The 27,219-nt window shown below is 41.6% G+C and overlaps 1 protein-coding gene across 3 annotated transcripts in view; it reads left to right on the top strand.

Moving 5' to 3' along the window:
• Positions 1-779: 779 nt before the first annotated feature.
• Positions 780-27,219, top strand: part of JAKMIP2 (janus kinase and microtubule interacting protein 2) — a 68,047-nt gene continuing 41,607 nt past the window's right edge. For all 3 annotated transcript variants that reach the window (XM_047102505.1, XM_047102655.1, XM_047102588.1), the window contains exons 1-6: positions 780-908; positions 13,226-13,723; positions 17,554-17,763; positions 19,615-19,713; positions 23,704-23,850; positions 24,729-24,869. In XM_047102505.1, coding sequence (XP_046958461.1) covers positions 780-908; positions 13,226-13,723; positions 17,554-17,763; positions 19,615-19,713; positions 23,704-23,850; positions 24,729-24,869 — 1,224 coding nt within the window. The remainder of the gene's footprint in view (positions 909-13,225; positions 13,724-17,553; positions 17,764-19,614; positions 19,714-23,703; positions 23,851-24,728; positions 24,870-27,219) is intronic.

The following is a 27,219-nucleotide window of genomic DNA, read 5'->3' as shown; positions in this document are numbered from 1 at the left end:
CAGCCATACTCTGCCTAATGGATCAGGCCCCCATTTTTTCCCCACAAAATAGTTACTGTGGTTGTTTGTTTGTTTGTTTTTGTTGTATATCAGCACCTGCCATTTCTTTCGCTCAGGATGCTTCACCTGTTTCCAAATCCATTAACATCCTACTCCTCAAATTCCAGGCCAGTGCCACCTTCTTCAAGGAAACTCCTTATTCACCCCACTGGAGGGAGAAGTCCTTGTCTATACTTCTGAAAGAACTAGTGCTTATTTATTTTTTTTTAATTTTTTTACATTTTATTTGAGGGAGAGGGAGTGTGTGTGTGGCATGAGTGAGTGCTAGCAGGGTAGAGGCAGAGAGAGAGGGAAAGAGAACCTGAGCTGAAAGACATAAAGCGCACTCCAAGATATGAAAGATACACTCAAATAGTCATAGGTCTTTGGAGGATTTTGAGCAGGGCATCGACATGACCAGACCAGATCTTTGGAAAGATCGCTCTAAATTTATGTGCAAGGTGGATGGGAGGATCTGGGGACAGGATCCCTCAGGAGGAGGCTCCTACATGTTGCTCAGGCTGAGAGACACCGCCTGGCACTTCTCCCAGGTCTCTGCCACAGCAGTAACCGCTGTCTCTGCCTCTAATCAGGGCTTCCAGGGCAGCGGCTGAGGAGACCTTACCAAGGAGCACCACGCAGTAGATGCTGAAACATCGCCCCCAGGAGAAGAAGCAGTAACATGGCAGCACCTGTTTGAAAGGAATTAAAAAGCAGCAGACTCCCTTTAGAAAGGAACAATGTCCAAGAAAGGGCGAAATAAGGGCGAGAAGCCCGAAGCGCTCATCGTCGCCCTTCAAGCTGCCAATGAAGACCTCAGAACCAAGCTCACCGATATCCAGATAGAGCTGCATCAGGAGAAGTCCAAGGTGAGTGAGGCCCCTTGGGGCCACAGCCTGGAGAGCGGCTCTGGCCCAGCTCTGCCTGCTGGCCCACCCCAGTGGCTCCTCTCTGCCATTTTCTGAGAAGAGCAACGACCCCTGTATTTATGGAGATTCTCTTGTGTGTGTGTGTGGCAGGACTCGAGCACAGGATTCACAGAAGGTGAAAATAACATGCTCATGAGACTGATCTCTGCCTCCTCAGGAAGCCTGGTTCAGGAAACCAGGTATAATCATTGAGACGACCTCCACCCCCACTCCCTCCCACCACTTCTTAGTTGTCCTGTCCTGGGCGAGCTCCGCTCTGCCCTCTATGGGTTCTTCCCGGTATGGCACAGGACAGCCTTTCTAAAATAGATCGTATCAGGTCACTCCTCTTCTCAAACCCTTCAGCGGCTTCTTACCTTTCTCAAAGCCAAAGGGTTTTCCCTACCACTACAGGATATCTCTTCCGCCCCTCGATGAGCGATCTCACAGTACTTTACCCCGGATGACTCTGTTATATCCTCTTTGCTGGATCAAAATATCCACTGATCACATTTAGGGCCTTTGCCCCTTTGCCACCAGGCAGCTGTGTACCTCTTTCCTATGTCAGCTCTGGTACCTACCATATGTCACAGTCTCTAAGATAGTACACTTCTCATGCCCAGTTACTTCCATAGCCTATTTTGATTCGTTTAATAGTGATTTCTGTATTTATCTATTTACTTGTTTAGTGCATATTTCTGCTGTCCAGTGTAATCTCCAAGAAAGCAGAGTCCTACCTGACCTCTATCCCCAGAACCTAAATAAATGTCTAGAACTGAAAAGCTTAGCCTGGGTTTGTCGACTAAGCAGAGGAACGAATGAAGGGTGATTCATTCCTTATACCTTAGCTTCGTCAGCAACATCCTACTATCTCAAGAGCTCTGATGAGGTTCCAGTTAGGCAAGTATGTAAAGCAGTTATGATGATTGGATGAGAAAATTCGTATCACACGCTCAGAGAGATGCCAGGCACCTGGTATACTCCTAAAAAATTATTCATAGTAATATTCTTTCTAATACCTCTGTACCTGAGTCAGTTGCTAACTCAATTTAGGAAAGTTTCTTCACTCCTCTGAATCTCATCTCTTAGCTGGATATGCTAACACTAATCTCTCCAGAGTGGTGCAGATATCAAATAGGGTCACAGACAGGGAAGTATTTTCAAATATCCGACATACAGGAGACATTTTGCTCCCTCCAAACCAGGCAACTGCCAGCATAAAGTTGCCCTATGTAGATAACTCTTTCTATAGTAACACGAATAGATGTTCCTGATCTAGCTATAGATCAAAAATCAATATCCTTATTCTTTTTTATCTATATCTTCTTCCTTGACATTACTATTAAATTTTAATTATTGGGGCGCCTGGGTGGCTCAGTTGGTTGAGCATCTACCTTCAGCTCAGGTCATGATCTCACGGTTTGTGAGTTCGAGCCCTGTGGTTGGCTCTGTGTTGACAGCTCAGAGCCTGGAGCCTGCTTTGGATTCTGTGTGTCCCTCTCTCTTGCCCCTCCCCTGCTCACACTCTGTCCCTGTCTCAAAAATAGTGAATAAACATTAAAAAAATTAATTATTGGGCCACCTGGGTGGCTCAGTCAGTTAAGCATCCAACTCTTGACTTCCACCAGGTCATGGGTTTGAGCCTTACATCGGGCTCTGTGTCCACAGTGAGGAGCCTGCTTGGGATTCTCTCTCCCTCCCTGTCTGCCCCTCTCCTGCTCTTGCTCTCTCTCTCAAAATAAATAAACTTAAACAATTTTTAAAATTATTTATTTTCCCAAATATCGATTCTCCTGGTTTCAGCAATAATAAAGCTTGGATCTGCCAAAGTCCCTTGCCTCCTGTCTCTGCTAAGGCTTAACCTTGGATAACCAGACCCCATTGTAAAATTTGTGAAGGAAGCTTTTTTCCATGAAGCAAAAGGGACGTGATATCATAAAAACAAAGAGAATAAAACAAAACAGAAACATTCATTTGAGAGTCAGTAGACCAGGGCCTTGTGTTTATCTCTCCTTGGGGACAAATTTAAGTGTCTCAATACCTTGACCCGTAATTCAGATGACTGAATGTGTTTCTGCATATCTTTGTCTCTCAAGCATCACTGTGCATTAGAATAACCTGGGGGAACTCATTAAAAATTGAGATCTCTGGGCCCACAGCGCAAAGATTCTGATAAAGCAGGCGTGGTGAGGGCCAGGACTTGTACCTCTAGCAGACCGTCCAGGCAGTCCCCGTGGAGGTGGCTCTCTGCCTTCTTGTTGGCAAACATACCACTCTAAGATTCCTTCCAGGTCCGACAGTCTATGAACATTTCACCAGTTTTAACTTTCCCTGGGGCAGCATAACGTTTCAAGGGAGGCCGACTCCTTTAATTGTAGTAATGACAGGATGACAAACTCCATTCATGGGAGAAGCCTGTCCATCTGGAGACCGGTAGCCATAAACTGACACTGATTTACGGAGAGCAGACTCCTGAGGTTTCAAAAGGCAGAGGTCCTGCAGACCCTACCACTGCCAATTTTGCACACATTCAAGTCTTTTAAAAGGGGGAAGTCTTGAGTGTGGACAGGGCTACCTGTTTATTCAGGGCCTGGCACTGGTATCTAAGCCAGCAGATCAAATGTAACCTCCCCTTCCTCTGACAAGAGCCTGGAAGTCAGCTCATATAGAAAAGCACTGCCCTTATCCTTCTCTCTGCTGGCTGCCCCCAGTCTCCCTCTCTGTGGCAGTTAATTACAGTCCCAGCACAGGGACTAAAACAAAGCCCCACTGCCTGTCAGCAGCCTTCCCCAAAGAGCAAAGGGAATTTAGAGGGCAAGCAAGTCATAAAGCAGTTTTATTAAAATAAATATGATTGTGTTTCCAAAGGCCCAGGCTTTAAGAGAGAGAATATAGACAATGCCAAGATGGAACTCATCCTCTCAGTTTGGCTCCTAGGCTATCATGATAAAATCACAATTCAGCTACTGAGAAATGGGCAATGTAAAGAGGGGAAACCTTTGGAACGATGGAGCATTACTCATTTTTCCGGAAAGACACATCTTCCCACTGACATTTACAGAACACACTGCAGACAGAGTCATGAATGTTTTAAACTGATTATATAAATAGCTACACATTATTGAATGTGACCGTGTACTATCTGTCACACACTGTAATAAGCACATTTCATCCTGACATCACTGCACCTCTCTCACTTAGCACCTGGGTGACCCTGAGGAGGTTTTAAAATCCATCTGTTTCCTTTTCCTCCTCTGTCAAATGGGAGAATAGCAGTGTCTACTTCATACGGATGTTTGTGGGTATGTTGGTCTTGAATAGTGAGTTTGTGTCAAGCATGTTCAGTATCATGATTCAAGTGTAGGTGGCCATTGTTGTTATCCCCATATTACAGATGAGGAAACTGAGGCTCAGTGAAGTAACATAATTTACCCGGAGTCACATGTTAGTAGGTGGCAGAACTGGTTTTTCCACTCCCTTTGCGTCTCCTCCAAAGTCTATTCTCTTATTTTCTTTTCTGATACATTTTCCCCAGCTTTATTGAGCTATAACTGATATGTCACATTGTATTCATTTTAGGTGTGTGACATAATGATTTGACATATGTATATATTAAAGAATGATTACAACAAGAAGTTTACTCAACATCCATCACCTCACATAGTTACAAAATATTTTTTCTTGTGATGAGAACTTTTAAGATCTCCTCTCTTCACAACTTTCTTGTTTTTCAATGTTCTATATCTTTTTTAAAAGTTTATTTATTTATTTTGAGAGAGAGAGAGAAAGAGAGTCTTCAGGCACAAAAGAGGAGGGGGGAGAGAGAGAGAATCCCAAGCAGGCTCCACGCTGTCCGCTAAGATCCTGACGTGGGGCTCCATCCCACAAACCATGAGATCATGACTTCAGCTGAAATCAAGAGTTGGACATTTAACCAACTGAGTCACCCAGGTGCCCTTCTGTCTTCAAAAGTTTCAAATATGCAGTACAGTCTTGTTAATTATACCCACCATGCTGTACCTTATATTCCCAGATCTTATTCATCTTATAATTAGGAGTTTTTCCCTTTTAACCGCCTTTACCCATTTCTCCCACCTGTAACCCCCGGCCTCTGACACCCACCAATCTGTTCTCTGTATCTGTGGGTTCAAGGTTTTTAGATTCCTCATCCAAGTGAGATCACATAGTGTTTGTTTTTCTGTCTCTGACTTATTTCACTTAGCATAATACTCTCAGGGTCCAACTGTGTTCTTGCTAATGGCAAGATTGCCTTCTTTTTAGTGGCTTAATGATATTTTATTGTGTATATGTACTTTATATAATGTGTGTATACACACACTTTCTTTATCCATTCATCCATTGATGGACTTAGGTTATTTCCATGTCTTACAGAACCTATGCTCTTAAAAAATAAGAAGGTAACTTTTTTTCTCCCTTCCCCTCCCCCATGGTCTTAAATACTGAGAACAAACTGAAGGGTTGATGGGGGTTGGGGGAGAGGGGAAAGTGGGTGATGGGCATTGAGGAGGGCACCTGTTAGGATGAGCACTAGGTGTTGTATGGAAACCAATTTGACAATAAATTATATTTAATATATAAAAAAAGGGAAGATCTGGGGCACCTGGGTGGCTCAGTTGGTTAAGTGTCTGACTCTTGGTTTTTGCTCAAGTCACGATCTCATGGTTCGTGATTTCGAGTCCTGCATTGGGCTCTGCGATGACAGTGCGGAGATTCTGTCTGGCCCTCTCTCCAAATAAATAAATAAGCTTAAAAAAATTTAAAGGTCCGGAAAAAAATGGAAACCTTCAGCAAAGAAAGAAAGAATGGCAGAAGTTTGTTCTACACTATTATGCAAATTACAAGTGAAGAAAGAAAGTGTTGGGGGTGGGAGTAGATGAACCCTTCCCCCATAGATGTCTGCGTTTCCACTGCGGGGAAATGAAACAAAAATACTAGACACAATCAACATCTAGTTAGTAGAAATTTGTCTACAAGAGTTGCCAAGCACTGATAGGAATAACAATTCAGGTAAGTCGGTCGTTTTGACTGAACTCCAAGCATAATGACTGAGAAGATGGAACCGGGGAGGCCCCTGTGGTGGGTAGGAGGGAACAGAAAGTGAGGCCTCTGTGCTGTATATCCTTGTCATTTCTGAGCCTGCACACTCATGTCTATAAAATGAGCGGATTGTGGACAGCATAGAGTCGCTACAGTCCTTCCAGAATGGTAGGGATACGTCAGGGAAGGCAACTGTGTGCTCCAGCTCTTCCTGCATGGAGATAGCTCTCAGGATCCTCAGGGGTCAGACGTCCCCTGGCCCCCTGGTCTAGGTGATGCCTCTTCCCCTACATCCATTTACTCTGTCACATCACCCTGCTGTACCTGTGTCATAGAACTCTGTACTGTCTGAAGGTATCATGTTCTGCTTATGTATCGCCTGCTGACTCCCTCACTCTCAGTATAATGTAAGCTTCTCATGGGTAAGAGACCATGTGTGCTTAAGGTACCCCCTAGGGAAGATGCCTTCAGTGATTTGAGTACTGCCTGGCATGAAGGAGGTGCTCACTGCTACTTGTTGACAACATTCTCATGTTGCCTTTTAGAAACTTCCCCAACAACCCCCTGGCATAAATTTATTTATTTAGGTAGAAAGCCCCAGGCTTGAGCAGAGAAAGGATTTCCATCCAGGTCTGTCTCTTTTTTGGACCAGCCCTCTGAGCCATTAGGCTTCGGTGTTTTCCTCTGTTTGTCTCTCCTGTGGACAGCGTGAGGCCATGATCCACTGCCCAGGGTGTGAGCTCACGGGGGATTGCTGTGAGATGTGAAATCCACTCACCAATTCCCTAGGGCTTCCTACTTTTCCTCAGAGGCAGCCTACAGCTCCAGTGAACCCCGAGGGCACCGTGACCGAGGGCTTGGAGGCCCAGGTAGCAGAGAACAGGGCTCTACGCTGGAGGCAGCAAAGCAGCAGGCCTGGGTTTCAGGGTCTGGAGGAGTCAGCTCCAGACAGGAGTTTGCACAACTGGAACAGCCCTCAGACTGCAGAACACTTTCAGACCTCCCAGCGAGCCTGGGAGGAGGGCAAGGTGTAATTACTATTCCAATTTCTCTGAAAAAGAAAATGAGTTCTTAACTCATTTAACTGATGTGCTCCCAATGACACAGCAAGTGGAGGAAGGAGCCAAAATGGGAATTCCCGGATGACCTGGGTAATACTGAATATCTTGTTGCCTCCAGGACTCCCAGAAAATCAGCCAACCCTTGTCCTCAGGTGACTGCTAGGGAGCCTCCACGTTCAAGGCCCCAATTTGGGAGGCAGTATTTCTTGCCTTATGCACTTTTTGTTTTGTTTTCAGGAAGTGTTAAATGTCTAAAAGTAAGAAATGCAACAATAGAAGCCTTTGTACCTTCCCAGTCGTGTAAAATTGCCCTTATAAGCAACCTTGTGATAGTGGGAGCTTTTCCCTCCTTCTCATCTCCTGACTGAGTGGTACTTAGTGCCTGGGAGACCCCCTGCCTGCTTACTGTGAGTTTTGATCTCCTGGAACATTCAGGGCAGATAATCCACACCAAGGCTTAACATTAGCTTGTCTTGCCTTGATAACCTCTCAACTTCCTTATCTTGGACAAGGCTATCCAATTTTTAAACCTAGATTTCTAAGGTCACGTCAAAGCTCAAACATCACCATCTTTATCTTGGCAGAATTTACACTGGCATTTTTCAAAGGCCAGACTAGAACGGAAGATACAATGCGAGACCATTGTGGGATAGTCATAAATGTTCTTGCTTCTGTCACAGTGTCAGCTCTTCTCAGTAAGATTACATTTTCCTAGGGATTTGTTCTCTTCCATAAGACCTCTGTATCTTTCAGAGCCCTGCTCACTGCTCAGCCCCTTGTCCTGTCTCACCCCACCCCCCACTCCTGCACACACATAATCTGAGTTTCTTCCAAGTTAAGAGTAGATGCTGCTAATACTAGGGAACTCAAGACATCCCTAGGAGGCCCAGTTTTACCTTTGAACATCTGTATCTGTTAGGAAAATAGTTATTACAGTCTTAATATAATAGTAATGTTAGTCTTAGCCTGATAATATGGGTTTTTATAGTTATGTTGTTGGTATTAATATAGCATTGCATGATATTATGGTATTAATATAGCATTGCATGATATAATAGTATTAATATGTACAATATCTGTCAAAATTAACACTGTACTATTTAACTATTGATAATTATTAATCTCCCAGGTGTTCCAGCCTTTGCAGAGGACTTTTGAAACATTATCTAATTCAGCCCTCACAACCATATGAGAATGAGGCCCCCAATCCCAGTTTACTTATGAGAAAACTGAGGCTGGGGTTGGTAAAGAGCTTGCTGGAGGTTTCAAAGTGAGCAGGCAGGTCCAGGACCTGACCCAGACCCGCCTCCTGGCCCACACTGGTCTCTCCACAGTCTTCTTCACACTCTGTTTGTACAGAGACCAGTCCTCACGCTTCTCATCTGACGTTCAGGTGACACAGATGTTACCTACATCACAGCTGCTGAGGGTAAACATGGTGGTGTGTGTAAAGCCTTTGGGAAGGTGCCAAACTCACAGTAAACCTCCAATAAGTGCTATCATGTGATACAGTGGAAATTTTTGTCTGAAATATTTCCACTTATCAAAATGGATTCTTTCTTCTTCCAAGTATTTTTTTTTTCCACTTCAAGTATTGTCTTTATATTTTTCATTGTTAGGAGTAGTCTTTTCTCTTTTTGGGTACCATTTACATTAAGATGGTAAAGTCCATTTTCTTACCAGTACAATCTGAGCTGCAAATAATTTTCAGAAAATTATTTTACTACAAAAATTTTAATTGGCTTTTTTTTCCCTCCCAAATGTCAGTCACATCCTTTGTGTCTCCTTCATAGTCAAACACTTCTCCCAAGCTTAGAAAAACAAGTCATACCTAGAAATTCTGCAAAAATGCCAGTTTCTATGGCAACCAAATAAGCAGACATGAAAAATGCCAAATGTAATCAATCAATGCCTTTGAATTTTCTTTGAGTTCTATGGATTCCTTTAAGTGATGGACAAGAAGGCCAGTGTTTGTATTTGTTTTTTTCTTCAGGTTGGAATATATTTTCTGTATACCTATATTTTCATTTTTTTTCTTTTTTATTCATCTCCAATCTACACACAAAGGATCAGTGTTTATAATTTGAGGGAAATGACAGAATCACAATGTAAAATAATCTAAGACCCCTGCAGAGAGTTTGACATAAATAATTTTAGGTCCTGGATATCTCCTCTTATAGTCAGTAATATTACCCTCCTTTTCATAGTACTTTACAGTTCAAGGTACTTTCCCAAGCATTATCTAATTTAACCCACAAAATAATCCTGTTATGGGTAAGTTGTAAGCATAACCAAAGATCCTCAGAGGGATAAAGCAACTTCCTTAGATATAGCAGATTGTTAAATAAAAATGCAAACCCAGAATTACTTATCCTTTGTCCCTTTTTACTAGTTATTTATTGTTCTCAAAAGAACTGCTAAAATTTCTGTTAAGTAAGTTGCTACCTGCCAGCCTTTATAGTCAAGATGTTCCAAAGGCCTAACGTAAGTACAACCTGCTGAAATTGAAGGTAACTAATTTCTTATCACTTGAAGTAAAGTTAACTTCAAGTGCAGGGTAAATTATCAGAGTTTCTAAATCAATGAAAAATAAGCCCTCTTTTTTCACAAAAACTGCATTATTAGAAGAGAAATCAGGAAGCTTTTTCTGTAGAGGGCAAAATAGTACAGATTTTTGGCTTTGCAGACCAGTCTCTCTGAGACCGCTGAACTCCATTGTGGCAAGAGCATGACTGTGTTCCAGTAAAACTTTATTCACAAAAATAGAGGCAAGAAATTATTTGTCTCATGGGCTGTGGTTTATCTACCCATAGTCTAGTCATGAGTTTATTCTAGAAAAATGGGGAGTAAGGTTTAGGTTGTCCTTATTGAAGCACTGAGAGAATTATCAAGCAGAAGAAAGGCATTCTTATATGTGATGGTCTTTTGTTTATTTGTTTCTTTGATTGTTTTATGCAGGGAAGTGATGGATGAGCGGTTGCTCCAAGAAACCCTACAAGTCTGTGTTCTCTAAACCATATGACAGGATGTATTATTCTTGCCTCTGGTTAGAGGGCTAGCCAGGGAAACATACTGGCATACATTCTTTAATTGCACACACACTCTCAGGCTCTTTATTATGTGTTGTGCTGGCAACCACTGGGTAGACAAAGATGAACAAGGCTTGTTGGCAGCTTTCGAGCAGTTTGCAGTCTGGAGTAGGAGCAGGAGAAGAGGTGGTGAAGACAGATAAGCATGCAAAAAACGATACCCATAGTATAAAGAAAAATGCAGAAAGGAGCAGTAAGGGGGTATTAGCCAAGTGCACTGAAAAGACATAAGCAGGAGAAATGAGGTTTGTCCTGGGCAGTCGGGGTGGTATGACTGGAGAAGGTGACATCTAGCTGGCCACGAGTGATGAGAGGATCCCCAAGAGAGCTGAGGGAAGGGCAGGTCAGGAAGAGAAAACCATAGGCACATGGGTACAGAGATTCAGGGCATGTGCAGGAAAGAGCATAATCCCCCTTAATCATGCCTGTATTATGGGACAGGTGAGGAGAGGTACAGCAGGAAGCAGAAATGGGAGCTGGAAGTCCAGCCGAATCTTTTTTTTCACTTTTTTTTAATGTTTATTCATCTTTTGAGAGAGAGAGTCGGAGCGCGAGTGGGGGAGGGGCAGAGAGAGGGAGACAGAATCCGAGCAGGCTCCAGACACCGAGCTGTCAGCAAAAAGCCCGATGTGGGGCTGGAACTCACGAGCCATGAGATCATGACCTGAGCAGAAGTCAGCTGCTCAACTGACTGAGCCACCCAGGCACCCCAGCCAAATATTCTGAGAGCCTGAAGGGCAAAGCTGAGGTGTAGGGGTTCCATTCTACAACATAAAGGAGCCCTGGGTGATTTTTGAGCAAGTACATAGATCACGTCAGACTTGGGCTTTACTAAGAGAAGTGTCACCAGCAGCGTGGGGAAAGCCAGGTTTATTCATTCAACACACCAAGAACCCTAGACCATAGCTGTCCAGGAGAAATATAATGGGATCCACAAATGCAAGCCATGTATATAATTTTTAAATTTCTTGTAACCACAATTATAAAACATAAAAGGAATCATTGTTTTTTTTTAATATTTATTTTGAGACAGAGACATAGAGCACATGTGCACACATGCATGGGAGGGGCAGAGAGAGAGAGAATCCCAAGCAGGTTTTGTGCTGCCAGTGCAGAGCCAGACACCGGGCTCCATCTCACGAACCTCGAGATCGTGACCTGAGCCAAAATCACAAGTCGGTCACTTAACCGACTGAGCCACCCAGGCGACCCTCGTTTTAATAAGATACTTTATGTAACCCAATTTATCCAAAATACTATTTCAACATCTAATCTATATAAAAACGATTACTAAGACTTCTACATTCTTTGTCTTACACTAAGACTTCAAAATTTGGTGTGTATTTTCACTTAGAGCAAGTCTCAATTCTGACCTGGGGCATTTCAAGCACTTGGTGTGGCTAGTAGTCCCCAGACTGGATAGCACAGCTCTAGAGCATATTTAATAAAAACGCATCCAGGAAGGGACCTTGGCCTGAGTTGGAAGCAAGATCAAAAGACAGCCATTTAAGGATGCCTGGCTGTTTATTTTGCCAAGTCTCCTTGTGCCCTGAGTTCTTTTAGAATAACCAACGTGGGAATAACTGCTGTGCCTTTAAAATAAAATATTCATAAATTGCCAGGTGGACTTAGAAAATTCTGCTCTAGCCAAAGGTAGGTAAACTGTTAAGGTAAGTAAAATCTCACACGCTTGTATTATAATTACAGTAGTCTGAATGAGGAGTTTGAATCGTAACATTTTTCAGCTGGAGAGACTTCACAATTATTTCACGAAAACTTCCAATTTTACAAATGGCAGAGACCCAATTCCACTCAACCAGATATTACTCCAGGGGTTGCCTAATTCTTCCCTTTTTCTAGTTTATTGTGTGTGTGTGTGTGTGTGTGTGTGAGAGAGAGAGAGAGAGAGAGAGAGAGAGAGGAGAGAGATTCTTTGGGTACACGGCAGAGGCAGAGAGACAAAGATAGGCAGCAGAGATGTGGGGTTCAGGGGAGGACAAAAATAAGGAACATTTGCTAAGAGGCTTTTTCAAGCTACAAATGTCAGGCCCCCACCCTGATCTACTGAATCAGAGCCAGACTCACACACCAGATTAAGGTAGTGCCATGGCTAATCTACAAGAAGACCTATGTTATCATTACAAATGTAACAAAACACAGAAGATTTTGTTCAACCAAAGTACCTGAAAGGTCTAAAGGCTGGAAGGAATAGTTATTAAACTGCTTGGCAGGTTGGTTGTTGGGGGAGCAGGAGAGGGAGAAGAGTGGAGGTAGAGAAGGGCACAAAGGGACATCTGTGGACCATGCAGAAAGTTCCAGACACCAGACCCCTTTGGCAGAGACAGCCCAGTGATCTGCACTGTTTTTGGCTGGTGTGTGTGTGTATGTATAATGTCTGGGGGTAGAACTAAGTTGTCACAGAAGGAAACATGATGTTCAGAATGTATCAACTATCTTTATTTTTTTACCTCCCCCAGTGCCTCAGACAAAAAGGAAGGGGAAAAAGGGGGGAAATGTTTTGTAATATCACTTTGGGCACCATTTTACAAATCTGATCGTAATATTGAACAATCCTAAGATGCCCACATTTAATCAGCTTGCACCTGGCCGGGAATGTGTAGCCTGAAAAGGTGTGCAGGTGGTCTGTTTTGAACTCCTCCCCACCAAGGTGAAAACCATTATAGCTCCGTGTCCTAATTTTGATGTGCATGCGGTCACCTGGGGACTTGTTAAAATGCACGTCCTGATTAGAGGTCTGGGAAGGAGGAGCCCCAGATCGCGCATCTCTGACAAGCTTCTGGGCGATGCCTGTGCTGGCTGTCTGCAGACCACACATGGGACAGTAAGGCCGAGGAACATCAGATACTGCCGCACAAAGTAATACAGCATCCCCAGGTATTTCCTCCTGGCCTGCACTATATTTCCCCCTTTGGGCCCTTCGGTTCCCTTCCCTCAGAGGACACCGCGGCTGGGAGGAAGCGATGAGGGGTTAGGAGCCCAGAGGGCCCGAGCTAGAGATGCTTTCCTTGAAGGCTCCTCCCGTTTCATCCTTTGACCTCTCTGCCTTCAGGTGTCTAAGCTTGAGAGAGAGAAGACTCAAGAAGCAAAGAGGATCCGTGAGCTGGAGCAGCGCAAGCACACGGTCCTGGTGACGGAACTCAAAGCCAAGCTCCACGAGGAGAAGATGAAGGAGCTGCAGGCCGTGCGGGAGAATCTCATCAAGCAGCACGAGCAAGAAATGTCAAGGACAGTGAAGCTGCGGGATGGGGAGATCCAGAGGCTCAAGTCGGCCCTGTGTGCTCTCCGGGACGGCAGCAGCGACAAAGTACGGACAGCGCTCACCATCGAGGCCCGGGAGGAGGCCCGGAAACTGTTTGACGCGGAGCGCCTTAAGCTCCTACAGGAAATTGCGGACCTGAAAACTGCCAAGAAGCAGGTGGACGAGGCTCTCAGCAATATGATCCAAGCGGATAAAATAAAGGCTGGGGACCTAAGGAGCGAGCATCAGTCCCACCAGGAAGCCATCTCGAAGATCAAGTGGGAGTCAGAGCGGGATATTCGGAGGCTGGTTAGTAACCCAGTGCAGTGCGTCGGGGGCACATTGTCTTGGCAGGTGTCAGAGCGCCGCGGGCGCGCTTTTCCAGGTGTCTCTCATGAGTGCCCACCCCTTGTCGAGTGCTCTACCCAAAACACAAGATGGGTCCATAGGTAGGCAGGTAGGTAGATAAACAGATAGGCCCAGGCCAAAATTGGAACTGTAAAATGTAAAAGACACTGGAATCACCTTTCTCCTAAAAACTGGATTCTTCCAGCCGCACATGTATGGAGAGTGTCTGTTCAATGATTCCTGTTTTCTCGAATGTCTATAAAAATATTCTAACTTATGAACTCTTCTAAAATCGACATGTTTTGTGGGCGTTCCATTTATAAAATGTTACTGGGTTTTTAAAGGGGTAGGGAAAGTTTCTATGGCTTTTTAAGTTTCTGTGCCATCTGAAAATGGCAGCCACTGAGAGCTTCCTGAATGATTCACCTGTGTTCTTTCCAGGGACTGTGTCTGAAAGCAAGAAATAGAGCTATAAGATCCCTAGTCATTTTTAAAATAGATCTTCTTTCCCAAAATAAATAAGGGCCATTCTAAGCAGGAGCCCTTATAATTTTTAAACTGGATGTCATTCCTAAGTAGTTTATTTGCTATTGCCAATTTCTAAGACTTATTTCAAAGCCTACAGAGTTAGATCTTTTTTCTCTTTTTTTAAATGTTTATTTATTTTTGAGAGAGAGAGTGAGCAGGGGAGGGGCAGAGAGAGAGGGACAGAGGATCTGAAGCAGGCTGTGTGCTGACAGCTGAGAGCCCAGTGAGGGGCTCATATCCATGAACCGTGAGATCATGACCTGAGCTGAAGTCGGACACTTAACCAGCTGAGCCCCCCAGGTGCCCCAGATCTTTCTTTTTGATATGTATCACCAAAAGCCACATTGGTCTCTCACTATACATAAAATAACAACAAAGTATTATGTGAAAGCCTAGGTTGACCACATTCAATTGTTTTAGAAGACACATTTACATGCATTTAAACTCAGAATGTTTAGCCTTAGTTATATCTTATCAAATTAACCCTCACCTATTCGAATGTACTTGATGCTTCTCTAAAAGTAGTATTTTCTGGGAACCTGGCAGGCTCAGTCGGTAGAGCATGCGACTCTTGATCTCAGTGTTGTGACTTATACCCCATGTTGGGGGTAGAGATTACTCAAAAATAAGATCTTTAAAAATAATAGCAATAATATTTTCTTAGGAAATCTACACTTTGTGTCTGCTGGTTCTAAGCAATTATTTTTTTAAGAACCCAATTATATTCCTTGGATTATATCTCTAGGATTTCAATTTTAGGTAAAAGTGGTTATCATAGAACATTTTAAAAAGATAAATGTGTAATTTTCTTTGTACTGCAATACGGTGTGACTGTAAATTGTTGCCTTTTCCACACTTTCCAAATTCTTTATCTGCAATTCATTCTATTGCCCTGGTTGACAATAAAGACCAAACACAGTGCAGAAATATTGGTCTCTGCCCTGCCTTTGGTTTTTGAAATGACAACGGCTGATGAAGAAAGAACCAGCACTGTGAACTCTGGAGTTAGCAGGTGGGTAGATGAAAAGGGTGTTGTACATCAAATATTTGTGTTTGTTGATGGTCTTGGATATAAACTCTCTGAGTATATCCACCTGTTGGTCTGTAGTTTCTTTCTGTGACTTGCTTTTACCAGCATACTACTAAAGTAGACACACAGTCTCTCAGTAAGAGTGTAAAATCTAAGCTACCTGAGGAGTGGTTAAAAAACTGGGTGCAGAGAATCATGGGAAACTTTTTCAGTAGTACAGATGCACTTGTCTTCAGTTTTTTCTTTTTCTTGTCTTGTCACTACCCCTACACCCAGCTCCATTTTTGGAACTGGAAAGGAGGGAAATGGGAGCCGTTCTGTTTAGAAAATTTCCCCAGGGAATTCTGGTATGTACCCCTCCCCATCTAAGAACTAGAACTGCGGAAGGATTTTCAGTATTCTGAAACCAAAGCCCATGCTTACAACCACTATGCAGTAGAGACTCATCGGCACTAATTACTGGATATTCTACTTTGAATATCCAGTTACTACTGGAAAACTACTTTGGAAAATGCTGGAAGTATGATGTTGGGGTCAATATTGCATAGTGCCTATTAGAATGGGCTCTGGAGTCAGAAGACTGAATTTAAAATTGGGCTTCACCACTTAGGAGCCATAGGCCTATGGCAAAGTTTTTAACCCTTTGGGTGCTCAGTTGTCATCTGTAAAGTGGTGATAACAGAACTTACATAATAGAATTGTCATAAAAGGTGATAAGGTATATAAAGCTTTGAGTATAGTGCCTTGAGTGTAGTAAAAATTAGTAAATTTTAGTTATGATGATGGTGATGATGAAGATGATTATATTGGCAGTAATGGAATAATTTCCAGTACGTTCATTTAGGTAGGGTACATCAGAACCAGCTAGGAGCATGCAGGTGTGGAACTATGGTAAATTGTAAATGACATCATCAATGACAGGTCTAACAAATGAATGTACCATTCAGTTAAGAATACCACAGGATTCAAATTTCTACAAGGAGATAGAAAAATAAAGGCAGTGCTTTCATTCCCAAATTAGCAGGACAGTGTTTGAATACTCACAAAGTTATCAGATGATATCATAGGGCCATGCAGAGTTTAGCCCAGCGTCCTTCCAAAATTGATCTAAAATGTACTCGTGTGACTGGGAGGCAACAGCTCACAGATACTTATATATGGAAAAATGGGACTATTTAACAATTTCTCACAGTAAAGAAAGATTTGTACAAAGTCATCTATTATAAATGAGACAGTATAATACAATTTTATTAAATGTCTCTATCCTATCCCCATTTTGAATATTCTCATGAAATATAATGAAATGAGAAGAAAGGTTTCACCCAATGGCTGTGCTCCCCTCAAAAATTGTTTACAGACATTAACTTCACTAGTCCTCACCAGGAGTGGCAAAAACTTTTCAGTCCGATGAAACTCTGATCAATTGGTATTGAATGTTTATGGCCTTCAGTTGGCACGTAATTCTGAGATCAAGCCCAGGCTTAACAGAAGTGAGTGTTGGGATCAATAATTATATCCCACAGGTGTAGGAGGGGCAACAGTGGCTCATATTACCAGGTGTTTTCCATTCCTCCTGTCCCAACCATGGTTTGACAGTAATGGTAAAATGCTTGCTAAGAGCTATTTGCTCTGACATGTGGAAAAGAATGGAAAAAGCCACATAACATGAACCATGTTCCAAATCCTCTCCTGAATTTGCTGCAAATTCACCACCTGAATGCAAACCTATTGACCTTAGGAAATGACTAGGCTCCTGCAAAAGCTGAAGCTTCTTCAGTAAAAAATGACCAATTCATAGTGGCTGCTGCTGTTTAAGGTGAACTCAAAGGCTATTCCTCTAAACAGGAGGGGATATCAACGATTGTCCTGGGAAATACTGTAGTGGAGTATTGAGTATCTGTATTTAGTAAAACAAATGACTCATTTTAAGGTCAACCTTTCTTTTCTAACTCCAACCAACCTGGACCATTTCAAACAATATATTGAATTAAAGCATCTACACAGGATATACCAGAGAGAAAAGGTTGTTCTCCTTGGCACCTAATTAGCCTAAGAGAGCCTTTCATTGTACGGTACTGCCTTGTCGTATTCATAAATTCAATGTACTTGTCACAGTTGTGATTTTTTTTCCGTATCAATCAGCAGAAAGAAGTTAAACTCATACCATTGTAAAAATGCATTTTTTTTTTTACAGCATTGTTAAATAAAATGTCCTGGGTGTCGTTTAATTCAGATGGATGAGATTAAAGCCAAGGACAGGATCATCTTTTCCCTGGAAAAGGAACTGGAGACCCAAACCGGCTATGTACAGAAACTGCAGCTGCAGAAGGAGGCTTTGGATGAACAGCTCTTTCTGGTCAAGGAGGCCGAGTGCAACATGAACAGTCCGAAACGAGAGATTCCGGGAAGAGCAGGAGACGGCTCTGAGCACTGCGGCAGTCCTGTAAGTCTTTCCGAGCTGAAGTGAAGAACTCAGGAGTCATCTTTTATTTAGCTCCCAAGTTTTACTTTCCACTTAAGCTCTTTTCCTGTTTACTGCAAGGCAATCAATTCTCCCTCCTACTATAAAACCAGCTAGTATCTTGGGAACAGGGTTTTCTAAACTCATAGACAACAAAGTGGTCGGCACCACATTAGCGGATCAGGAGAGAATTACCGGTCTTTTTAAATCTTTCATAGAATTTTTTTAGCCACGGGATACCTGTCCAAACTTCAGCCTATTGTAAGTGCCATAAATTAGATGAAACTACTTTGCCTCTTGCCAAGACTGGTAATTTTCCCTTGTGTGAACCATTGGGTTGGAAATTGGCAAAGATGGTTGTCATCTGCAGGGGTCAAAATGTATAACTGTATAAAAGACTAAACCACTTAAATCGTCATCTGAAAGCTTCTCTTCTGATTGAACTTGCCACTTATTACCCTGGATTTTCATCATTTTATATGAGAAATTATTTTCAGAACTGCAGCCATAGAAATCAGCTTGTATATAGTTGACTTTCATAAGTTATACCTTTCAAATTATTTAGCTGCTAAAAAGATGAAAATGGATTATTTAGGAACAGAGAGAGGTTCCAAAGTAGTACTTAGAACCAAGTAATGAATAATTTATGAATTGGTATTCAGGATATATATATCCCAGTAGGTGGCGGAACCAGGATTTAGCAGACGTAAGTTTTAGTTCTATCACTGACATTTACCTGCAGTGCAGCAAAACTGTCCAGAGAATGGGCTCTAGAGTCAGACTCTTTAGTTCAAATTCTGGATCTACCACATACCAGATGACCTTAGGCAAATTATTTTACTGCTCAGAATTTCCTCATCCGTAAAAGAGAGGCCATAGTGCTACTCCGTAAGGCTGCTCAGAGTCTAGAGGAAATGGTATGTAAAATGTTGAGCATAGTGTCTGGCTCATAGTCAGCATTTAATGCATATTAATTATGGATCTACTGGTAGTAGCCACAAGCCCTTGGATGAGTATGACCTCTCTGAATCTTCCCTGATCTGCTGAATCCTCTAGGATTCTATGAATCTGGAGATATAATGTGTGGGAAACTGCTTTATCAACAGTACAGCACTCTCAAAATATAAGATGATAATGGAATTGCAAGTCTCTAATGGTCCTGTGGACTCTGGAGCATAGACTTAATCCATGATGCCATGTGTAAAGTGATCCACAGCAATGATGCCAGTGGGGAAGCCAGGTGTTCTGGGCAAAATGTACTAGCAAAGGCTGTCTTATAATCTACTGCCTTTTATATGTGAAGGCAATATACCAGCCTTCTCACACTGGCCTTTTTCACCAGGAATACATAGGAATCTTTAAAGCCCAGCCCTACCTTCTACTCTTTGGCTAAGTGTAATAGGACATCTGTCTTAGCTGTGGGAAGCAATGTGCAGCCATGACTTAAGAGATGCTTCTTGAACCTCATGTAATTATGACATGACCCTGGCCTCATAGCCCCCAGATCTGATAAGTTCATCCAACCATCTACTACTCCCCCTGCCAGGAGTCAGGGCTCCAGAGAGTATCTGCCACATGGAATTCACTTGCAATTTCAACCAGTCTTGGTCTTCAATCCATGCAGTGAATGTTGAGGGTTAGAAGAGGGTAAATATTTACTCTTCTCTGAATAGAGAGCATTTTAGTCTCACCTCATAAGCCAGATGAAAGATATCAAGCCTCTTAATTATTTATGAGTGGAACTCCAAAACCTTGTGAAAAGTGTTATTGAAAAAAAAAGAGAGAAAGGAAAAATGTTACTGAAGAAATGCCCATTTCAATTTTCATGTGTAGGATTTGAGAAGAAATCAAAAGAGAATAGCTGAATTGAATGCCACCATAAGAAAATTAGAAGACAGGAATACCTTGCTTGGAGATGAACGAAATGAACTGGTGAGTTCTGATCAGAATTAGTTAGTTGGTTAATTAGTTAAGCATTTTGTTTAAAAAAGTATATATGATGTTGTAGAAGTATAACATAATAAAGAAAAATGCAGAAATGATAAAGGCACAGCTTAATAAATGCACCCAAAGTGACACACCCATATAACTACGACCCAGATGGGGACATGGATTACCAGCAGCTCAGATCGTCCCTTTCTTGTGACTGCTTCCAGTCACCATCGTTCTAGAGATAATCGATCGCTATACTGAATTCTATCGCTATAAAGGTCCACCACCGGTTTTAAAATGTTATATAAATGGCATCATACAATAATTACTCTTCTGTGTCTGGCTTTTCTGCCCAGCATTACATTTGTGAAAGTCATTCATTGCATTGCATGTATAATTCATTCGTTTTCTTATTCTATTTTTCCAATAATACACCACAGTATATTTACTCTTCTATTGTTAATGGACATTTATATTGTTTCTTGACAGTTTTATTGTTAATGGTGCATGTCTTTGGTGAGAAAACATGTTCATTTCTGGTGAGAACTTCCCAAGGAACAGAATTACTGGATCATAGAGTTATGCATGTGGCCAGATTCAGTAGGTATTGCCAGTTTTGCACACGTGTTATAGCAATTACATTCCCACCAACGATGTATGAGAGTTACGGCTTCTCCACATCTTTTCCAACATGAACCGATAATTGATCATATTAGTCACTTTGGTGAGTGTGAGCGATAATTTGTATTGTAGGATTTTAATTTTTACTTTCCTTAATACTGAGGTTGAATAATTTTTTACATATCTTTTGGCCTTCTGGGTATCCTTGTGCAAGTTGCCCTTTGTCTTTTGCAAAATTTTCTTTTGTACTGTCTTTATTTTCTTATTAAGAATAGGAATTCTTAAATAATTTTTGGATACTTGTATTTAAAATATCTTGCTCTGTGCCTTACATTTTAGATTCTTGATGGTGGCTCTTGGTACAAAGAAGTTATTTCCAGCCTTTCCTTTTTTTCAAATATATGCATTTTAGGTTATAAATATCTCTAAGCATGACTAGCTTCATCCCATTTGTTTTTTTTTTTTTTAATGTCATAATATATTACTATTTAGTTCAAAATCTTTTCTAATGTAGGATTTCTCCTTTGACCCATGGGTTACTTAGCCCTCAAGGCTTAACTTCAAACATCTGGAGATTTTTGAGTTACCTTTCTCTTACTGATTTCTACGTTAAGTCCACTACAATCAGAGAACATACTTTGTATTATTTCTTTTTCTTTTTTAAGTTGAAGTATAGTTGACACACAATGTTACATTAGTCAGGTATTCTTTGTATCATTTCATTCTTTAAAATTCGTTGAGATTCACTTTATGATGCTAGCCTCTTCTCACCTTTAGAAATATTCCATGTTCCCATGAAAAGAAGGTATACCCTGTGATCATTGCATGCATTTTGAATCAAGTTCATTAATCTCCTATATCTTTACAATGTTTTTGTGTGCTTATTCTCCCAACAGATTTGTCCATTTCTATTCTTAGTTCTGTCGACTCTGCTATATATGTATTTGAAGTCAGGGTACTAGGTATATATGAATTAAGATTTGTTAAATACTTGCATCATGAATTTTTTTTTTTATCTTCCGTAATACTTCTTAAAGTCTTGATCTGGTGTTAGTTGAACTACATCAGAATTTTTTCTCTTAGTGGTTTCATGAATAACTATATTGACTTCCAAACTTTATAGCATTTAATGCTATCTCTTTTTTTAATGTTTATTTTTGAGGGAGGGGCAGAGAGAGAGAGAGAGCAGGACAGAGGATCTGAAGCAGGCTCTGAGCTGTCAGCACAGAGCCTGATGCTGGGCTCAAACTCATGAACCGTGAGTTCATGACCTGAACTGAAGTCGGACACTCAACTGACTGAGCCACCCAGGCATCCCTAAGCTACCTCTTTTAAAAGGAACATTTTTGCGGGTACTTTGGATCTATGGTTACTGATGTATGATCTGGTAGAATTACTGATATCTCCTTTTATTTCTGTTTATCTACATCTTCCATAAATAGCATCTACTAAGTAAATTTAACTATTTAAAACCCCGGGGGGCACCTGGGTGGCTCAGTTGGTTAAGCATCTGACTCTTGATCTCAGCTCAGGTCTTGACCTCAGGGTTGTGAGATAAGGCCCTGAACTGGGCTCCACACCCGGTGTGGAGCCTGCTTAAAAACAACTATTTAAAATCCTTGTCATTGACCTTCGGCAAAGAGACAAAGTTTAAAATAGCAAACCTAGTGGAATAATTTATTTGTCCTTGTATGTGCTCAATATTTAATATGTTTGCTTCAGATACTTGAAGCTCACAACTCAGGATTAAATGGGGTTATGAAAAATTTTGGCCTTCAATATAAAATGAGTTTTCAAATGACAGTTGGGGAATACTGTTTCAGAATCACACGAGCAGCTTTTTCAAATATTTATAGGTAGCTAAGTCTCCTATCCCAGCACTTCCCAAAACGTTGGAGTCTCAGAAACAGGAGCAGTCTTGTCAGATGGTTCTGACACACCCCACCAGTTTTCTTGCTTCAGTACCCCTCCCCTAATACGTATCATTCAGAATCATTAGTATAAAGTGAATGAACTAACCATAGGAACTTTAATATGGAAATCCATTAGGTATAGAATGAACATAAAATATGCCATCCAAGTGGGAGAGTTTGGAGAGTAAAAGGGATGGGGACTATTAACAATTACCCCAAGACAGCATCCATAAAGTTAGACCAGTGGTTCTCAGCTATAGGCAATTTTGTCAGTACCTGGAGACATTTTTGATTGTCACAACTGGGAGGATGTTACTGGAATCTAGTGAGCAGAAGCCAAGGATGCTGCTAAACATGGTACAATGTACAGGACATCTCCTCATGGCAAAACCTATCTAGCCCACAATGTCTACAGTGCAGAGGTTGAGAAATCCTGCCTTAGACTAACAGGTGAACCAGAATATGGTCACTCTTAATTACTGGGGGGTATGAATACAATCATACTTAGCCTAGGCTTGGTGAGAATTAAATGTTCTTAAACATAAATATCAACAGAACTTTGAGAGTAAGTCCCCCCCCCCCTTAGTAATTTTCTTAAAAATAAGCATCTTTGGAGCACCTGGATCTCGGGGTCATGAGTTCAAGCCCCATGTTGGGTGTCGAGATTACAAAAAGATAAATAAACTTTAAACATGTAAATAAAAATAAAGAGCTTCAGCATGGTTCAGGAGTCTTAGCAAGATCTCTCATGGGAAGAACAGACTTTGGCAATAACTAGGCTTGGGTTTGGGTCCCGGTTGTACTACTTAGTGATGTGTGATTCATATGAGCTGCTTTATCTTTCTGAGCCAGTGAGGGGTCATTACAGGCCCAGGGAGAGGTGTGAGCAGCGTGAGATTGGGGCTGAGCACAGCATGGTAACTGGACTACAGGAATCAAGGACATGCAAGGTATGAAGTTGCTCTTCCTGAGCATTTCCAAAAGCAGAACTTTGGCAGCTTTTAAGGTAACACATTGATACAGAGTTCAGAAGACTGTGATGAAAAACCATCAGGGGCACCTGGGTGGCGCAGTCAGTTAAGCGTCCAACTTCAGTTCAGGTCATGATCTCACGGTTCGTGAGTTAGAGCCCTGCTTTGGGCTCTGTGCGGACAGCTCAGAGCCTGGAGCCTGCTTCGGATTCTGTGGCTTTTTCTCTCTCTGCCCCTTCCCTGCTCATGCCCTGTCTCTCTGTCTATCTGTCTCTCTCTCAAAAAGAAATTACATTAAAAAAAATAGAAAAACCATTAGAGGAAACTGAGAACAAAGCAGTCAGGCTGTTAAATGAATGATGGAAATGGTCAATCCCAAGATACATGGTGAAGCAGAGAAAAGGTGGCCCCAGATGGGCTTTGACTCCTTCTGCTCCCATATCCACTCTTGCACAAGAGACAAATTGTAACTTATGTCTTCCCAGTTAAAACGTGTGCGAGAAACCGAAAAGCAATGTAAACCTCTTCTGGAAAGGAACAAGTGCCTCGCCAAGAGAAACGATGAACTGATGGTGTCTTTGCAGCGCATGGAAGAGAAGCTAAAAGCTGTGACAAAGGAAAATTCAGAAATGGTGTGTATCAGAGACTCTGGGAAGCTTCAGCTTCTGTCCTTACGTTACTCCAGCAACCTGTCTTATTCTTTCTCAGTTTGTTTTTCAAATACGATGCCGGTCATGAAAGTTTGGGTTTTCCCTATGTAAGCAAGGAACCTTTAAGGAAGAAAGCAACGTGGGGCTGAATTTTAAGGGGCTTCTAAGTTTGCAGAATGGTTGGAATCTGCACTTTCCAGAATCTCCCAAATACAGAAGCAAACTTTTAACATAGCCCTCAGCCACAGAAACTTGCAAGAATTTCACTAATGTGCTCTTTATAGAACTGTACAATGGGTACCTCTTGTCTTCTAAGACCTTGCATAATAGTTGAGAAATAGTTGCCATCATTTGTATTTTTTTTTTAAACTTTTTAAGGTTTATTTATTCTTGAGAGACACAGAGAGACAGACCGTGAGCAGGGGAGGGGCAGAGAGAGAGGGAGACGCAAAATCCAAAGCAGGCTCCAGGCTCTGAGCCGTCAGCACAGAGCCCGGCATGGGGCTCGAACTCACGAACCTCTAGATCATGACCTGAGCCGAAGTCGGATACTTAACCAACTGAGCCACCCGGGCTCTCCGCCATTGTTTGTATTCTGTATGGACAGGTGATGAGCACATCCACTCCTTAACAGACTTACAAGGTAGCTATAGGGATCTTCAGACATTCCCAGTGATTTTGACTTGTAGCAAATAAAATGTACTTGAGGGTTTTGGTTGGTGTGCAGATGAACCTGAGCAATTTTCACATTTAGCTGGAGCCTCATAAAGTTTCTGCAGATATTTTATGTTAACTACTAAAGTTTGGGTTTTTTTTTTTTTTTATGTCTTTAACCTATACTTTCTTCTTTTCCACTCCAGAGAGAAAAAATAACATCCCATCCACCCTTGAAAAAATTAAAATCACTGAATGACCTCGATCAAGCTAATGAAGAACAAGAGACAGAGTTTTTAAAACTTCAAGTCATTGAGCAGCAGAACATCATTGATGAGCTCACAAGGGTGGGTCTTGATCAGTCTATAAACTCTAAGTTGTTCCCAAGGACAAGTAGCCAAGAAATCAACATATGCTGGAAGCACTTGATAATTTCTTCAGATTAGCCCCAAAGGCCCAAGTTTATATATTCAATATATAAATAGTTTGAAGAGACTGTATTCCAAAATTACTTTATATTATTAAGCTGTTTTATACATTTTCAATTATAATACTTAGTTAACTAATTTGACAACATAAATACTAGCTGCAAAGTACCTTATAAGGACTTTCAAATGCATCCTTATGCAAGTAGAGAGGTAGTGTGGGTATGCCTTCTAATTGCCTTCCTGTATCAAGATTCTGAAGGTAAGAGATGAAATATTTTGCCAACAGTAGCAGGACCACATGCCCTTTATTTCCCAACATTTAATTCAGTGTCCAGTACTTATGTGCAGTTTACTAACTATTTGTTGAGAGCTGCCCAGGTGGCTCAGTTGGTTAAGCATCCGACTTCGGCTCGGGTCATGATCTCATAGCTCATGAGTTCAAGTCCCTCACACTGCCAAGCCTGCTTGGGATTCTGTCTGTGTGTGTGTGTGTCTGTCTCTCTCTCTCTCTCTCTCTCTCTCTCTCTCTCTCTCTCTCCCCCCCCCCACTCCCTCTGCCCCTCCCCCACTCTCTCTCTCTCTCACAAAATGAATTGATAAACTTTAAATAAATAAATATTTGTTGAATGAATAGTGACCTCGTAATTACATGACACAGTGGAAGTTTCTTTCCCCGTGTTCTGTGAATTTAGTACCTACTGAAGTGTGTAGAACAATTACTATTCCCATTTGCATCCGGTCAAGGCCTGTTTTACCATCAGTAGTGGACTAAGACCTTTAGATGCCTTTGGGTTTCCTCTTTGCCTCTTGGTCTTTGTTCTGTGATCGACATCTCTGGTCGCTCTCACTTTAGGACCCAGCTGAGGCCTGGAGAATTGAGGAACCAGCAGTGGGGTGGGGGTGGTTAGGTGTGTCCAGAGAAGGGTGAACAAGATAATTTCCTGCCATTGAAGGAAGAGAAGATTATAACTTCTGTTTGTAACTATTTGTGGTTTACCCTTTGTAAATGGTCTAAGTTCAGTCTATGTTATAAGACATATAGTGTATTAGGAGGATAATCTAAGTGTAAACTTCCCAAGTTTCAGATGTGTTGAGGTTGTATGATCAAAATACTTTTTACAAGGCAGGAAATCCAAAAAGTTAACATCACTGACTTTAACCACACTATTTATAAAACATGTGAAGCACTGTGCCTCTTACTTCACATCCATATCCTTAATAACTCTTAAATCACAGATTCACTCAGCCAAGAATTTGCTCAGCTTTGAGTATCTAAGGTTAAAGCTAAGTTTCTTACAGGATTTTGAAATGTGGAGGCATGTCATCCAGACTTTCAGGGAAACTCACTTATTTAATCTACCTTTGAATTTGTACAGTAAATACATAGAGTACTTCGTAGATGAACGCCCAATTCCCAGGATATCTCCATGCATAACAAGAATGAATCAGGAAATCAATCATTATTTCTAGATATTCTTTGAGTTTCCCAGAACATTCCAACAAGAACCACTGTCCCTTCACACACCAGATGATTCCAATTCAGTAGATACTCCTGTTTCCATCTTCAGAGGCTGCAGGTGAGAACAAGGGTCTAAGAATAGTGAAAGGGCAGTTTTCTGTGCCTTCAGCTGATTAAATGCAAAGAATAAAGTTTTTGTACAGTAGTATTTTTTTCAGTACCTAAATATAAAGTAATTTGAAAAGTTACTGAAAGAAACTGAAAAATTGTGCTTTGGGAAAATAGGAGTGACTCTTTTCAGAGCTACTTAATCTTTAGGTATAACAAAGGATTCTGATGAAGAAGACTGTGCCCTTCCTGATTGGGAGGCTCTCAGATCCACATAGATGATCAAGAAACATTGTAGAGTATTTTTACTATAAAAATATGTAAGTATATATGGGACACCTGGCTGGCTCCACCAGAGGAGCTTGTGACTCTTGAGCTGAGGGTCCTGGGTTTGAGCCCCACCTTGAATGTAGAGATTACTTAAATAAATAAAAACTTTAAAAAAATGTGTAAGTATCAAACCTAAACATTGCCAATATTACAAAACACAATTTTACTTTAAATAGAAATATGTAATGACTCAGGCAGAAACAAACTCTGTCATTAAAAAACAAAACAAAACAAAAAAACAACCTAGGGCACCTGTGTGGCTCAGTCAGTGAAGCATCCAACTTTGGCTCGGCTCATGATCTCGCAGTCTGTGAGTTTGAGCCCCATGTCGGGCTCTGTGCTGACAGCTCAGAGCCTGGAGCCTGCTTTGGA

Source organism: Lynx rufus, unplaced genomic scaffold (assembly GCF_022079265.1).
Source record: "Lynx rufus isolate CCGP_SWC_20201006 ecotype Redwood Valley unplaced genomic scaffold, mLynRuf1.p SCAF_1, whole genome shotgun sequence".
Taxonomy (NCBI): domain Eukaryota; kingdom Metazoa; phylum Chordata; class Mammalia; order Carnivora; family Felidae; genus Lynx; species Lynx rufus.
This window is presented reverse-complemented; position numbering and strand designations above follow the sequence as displayed.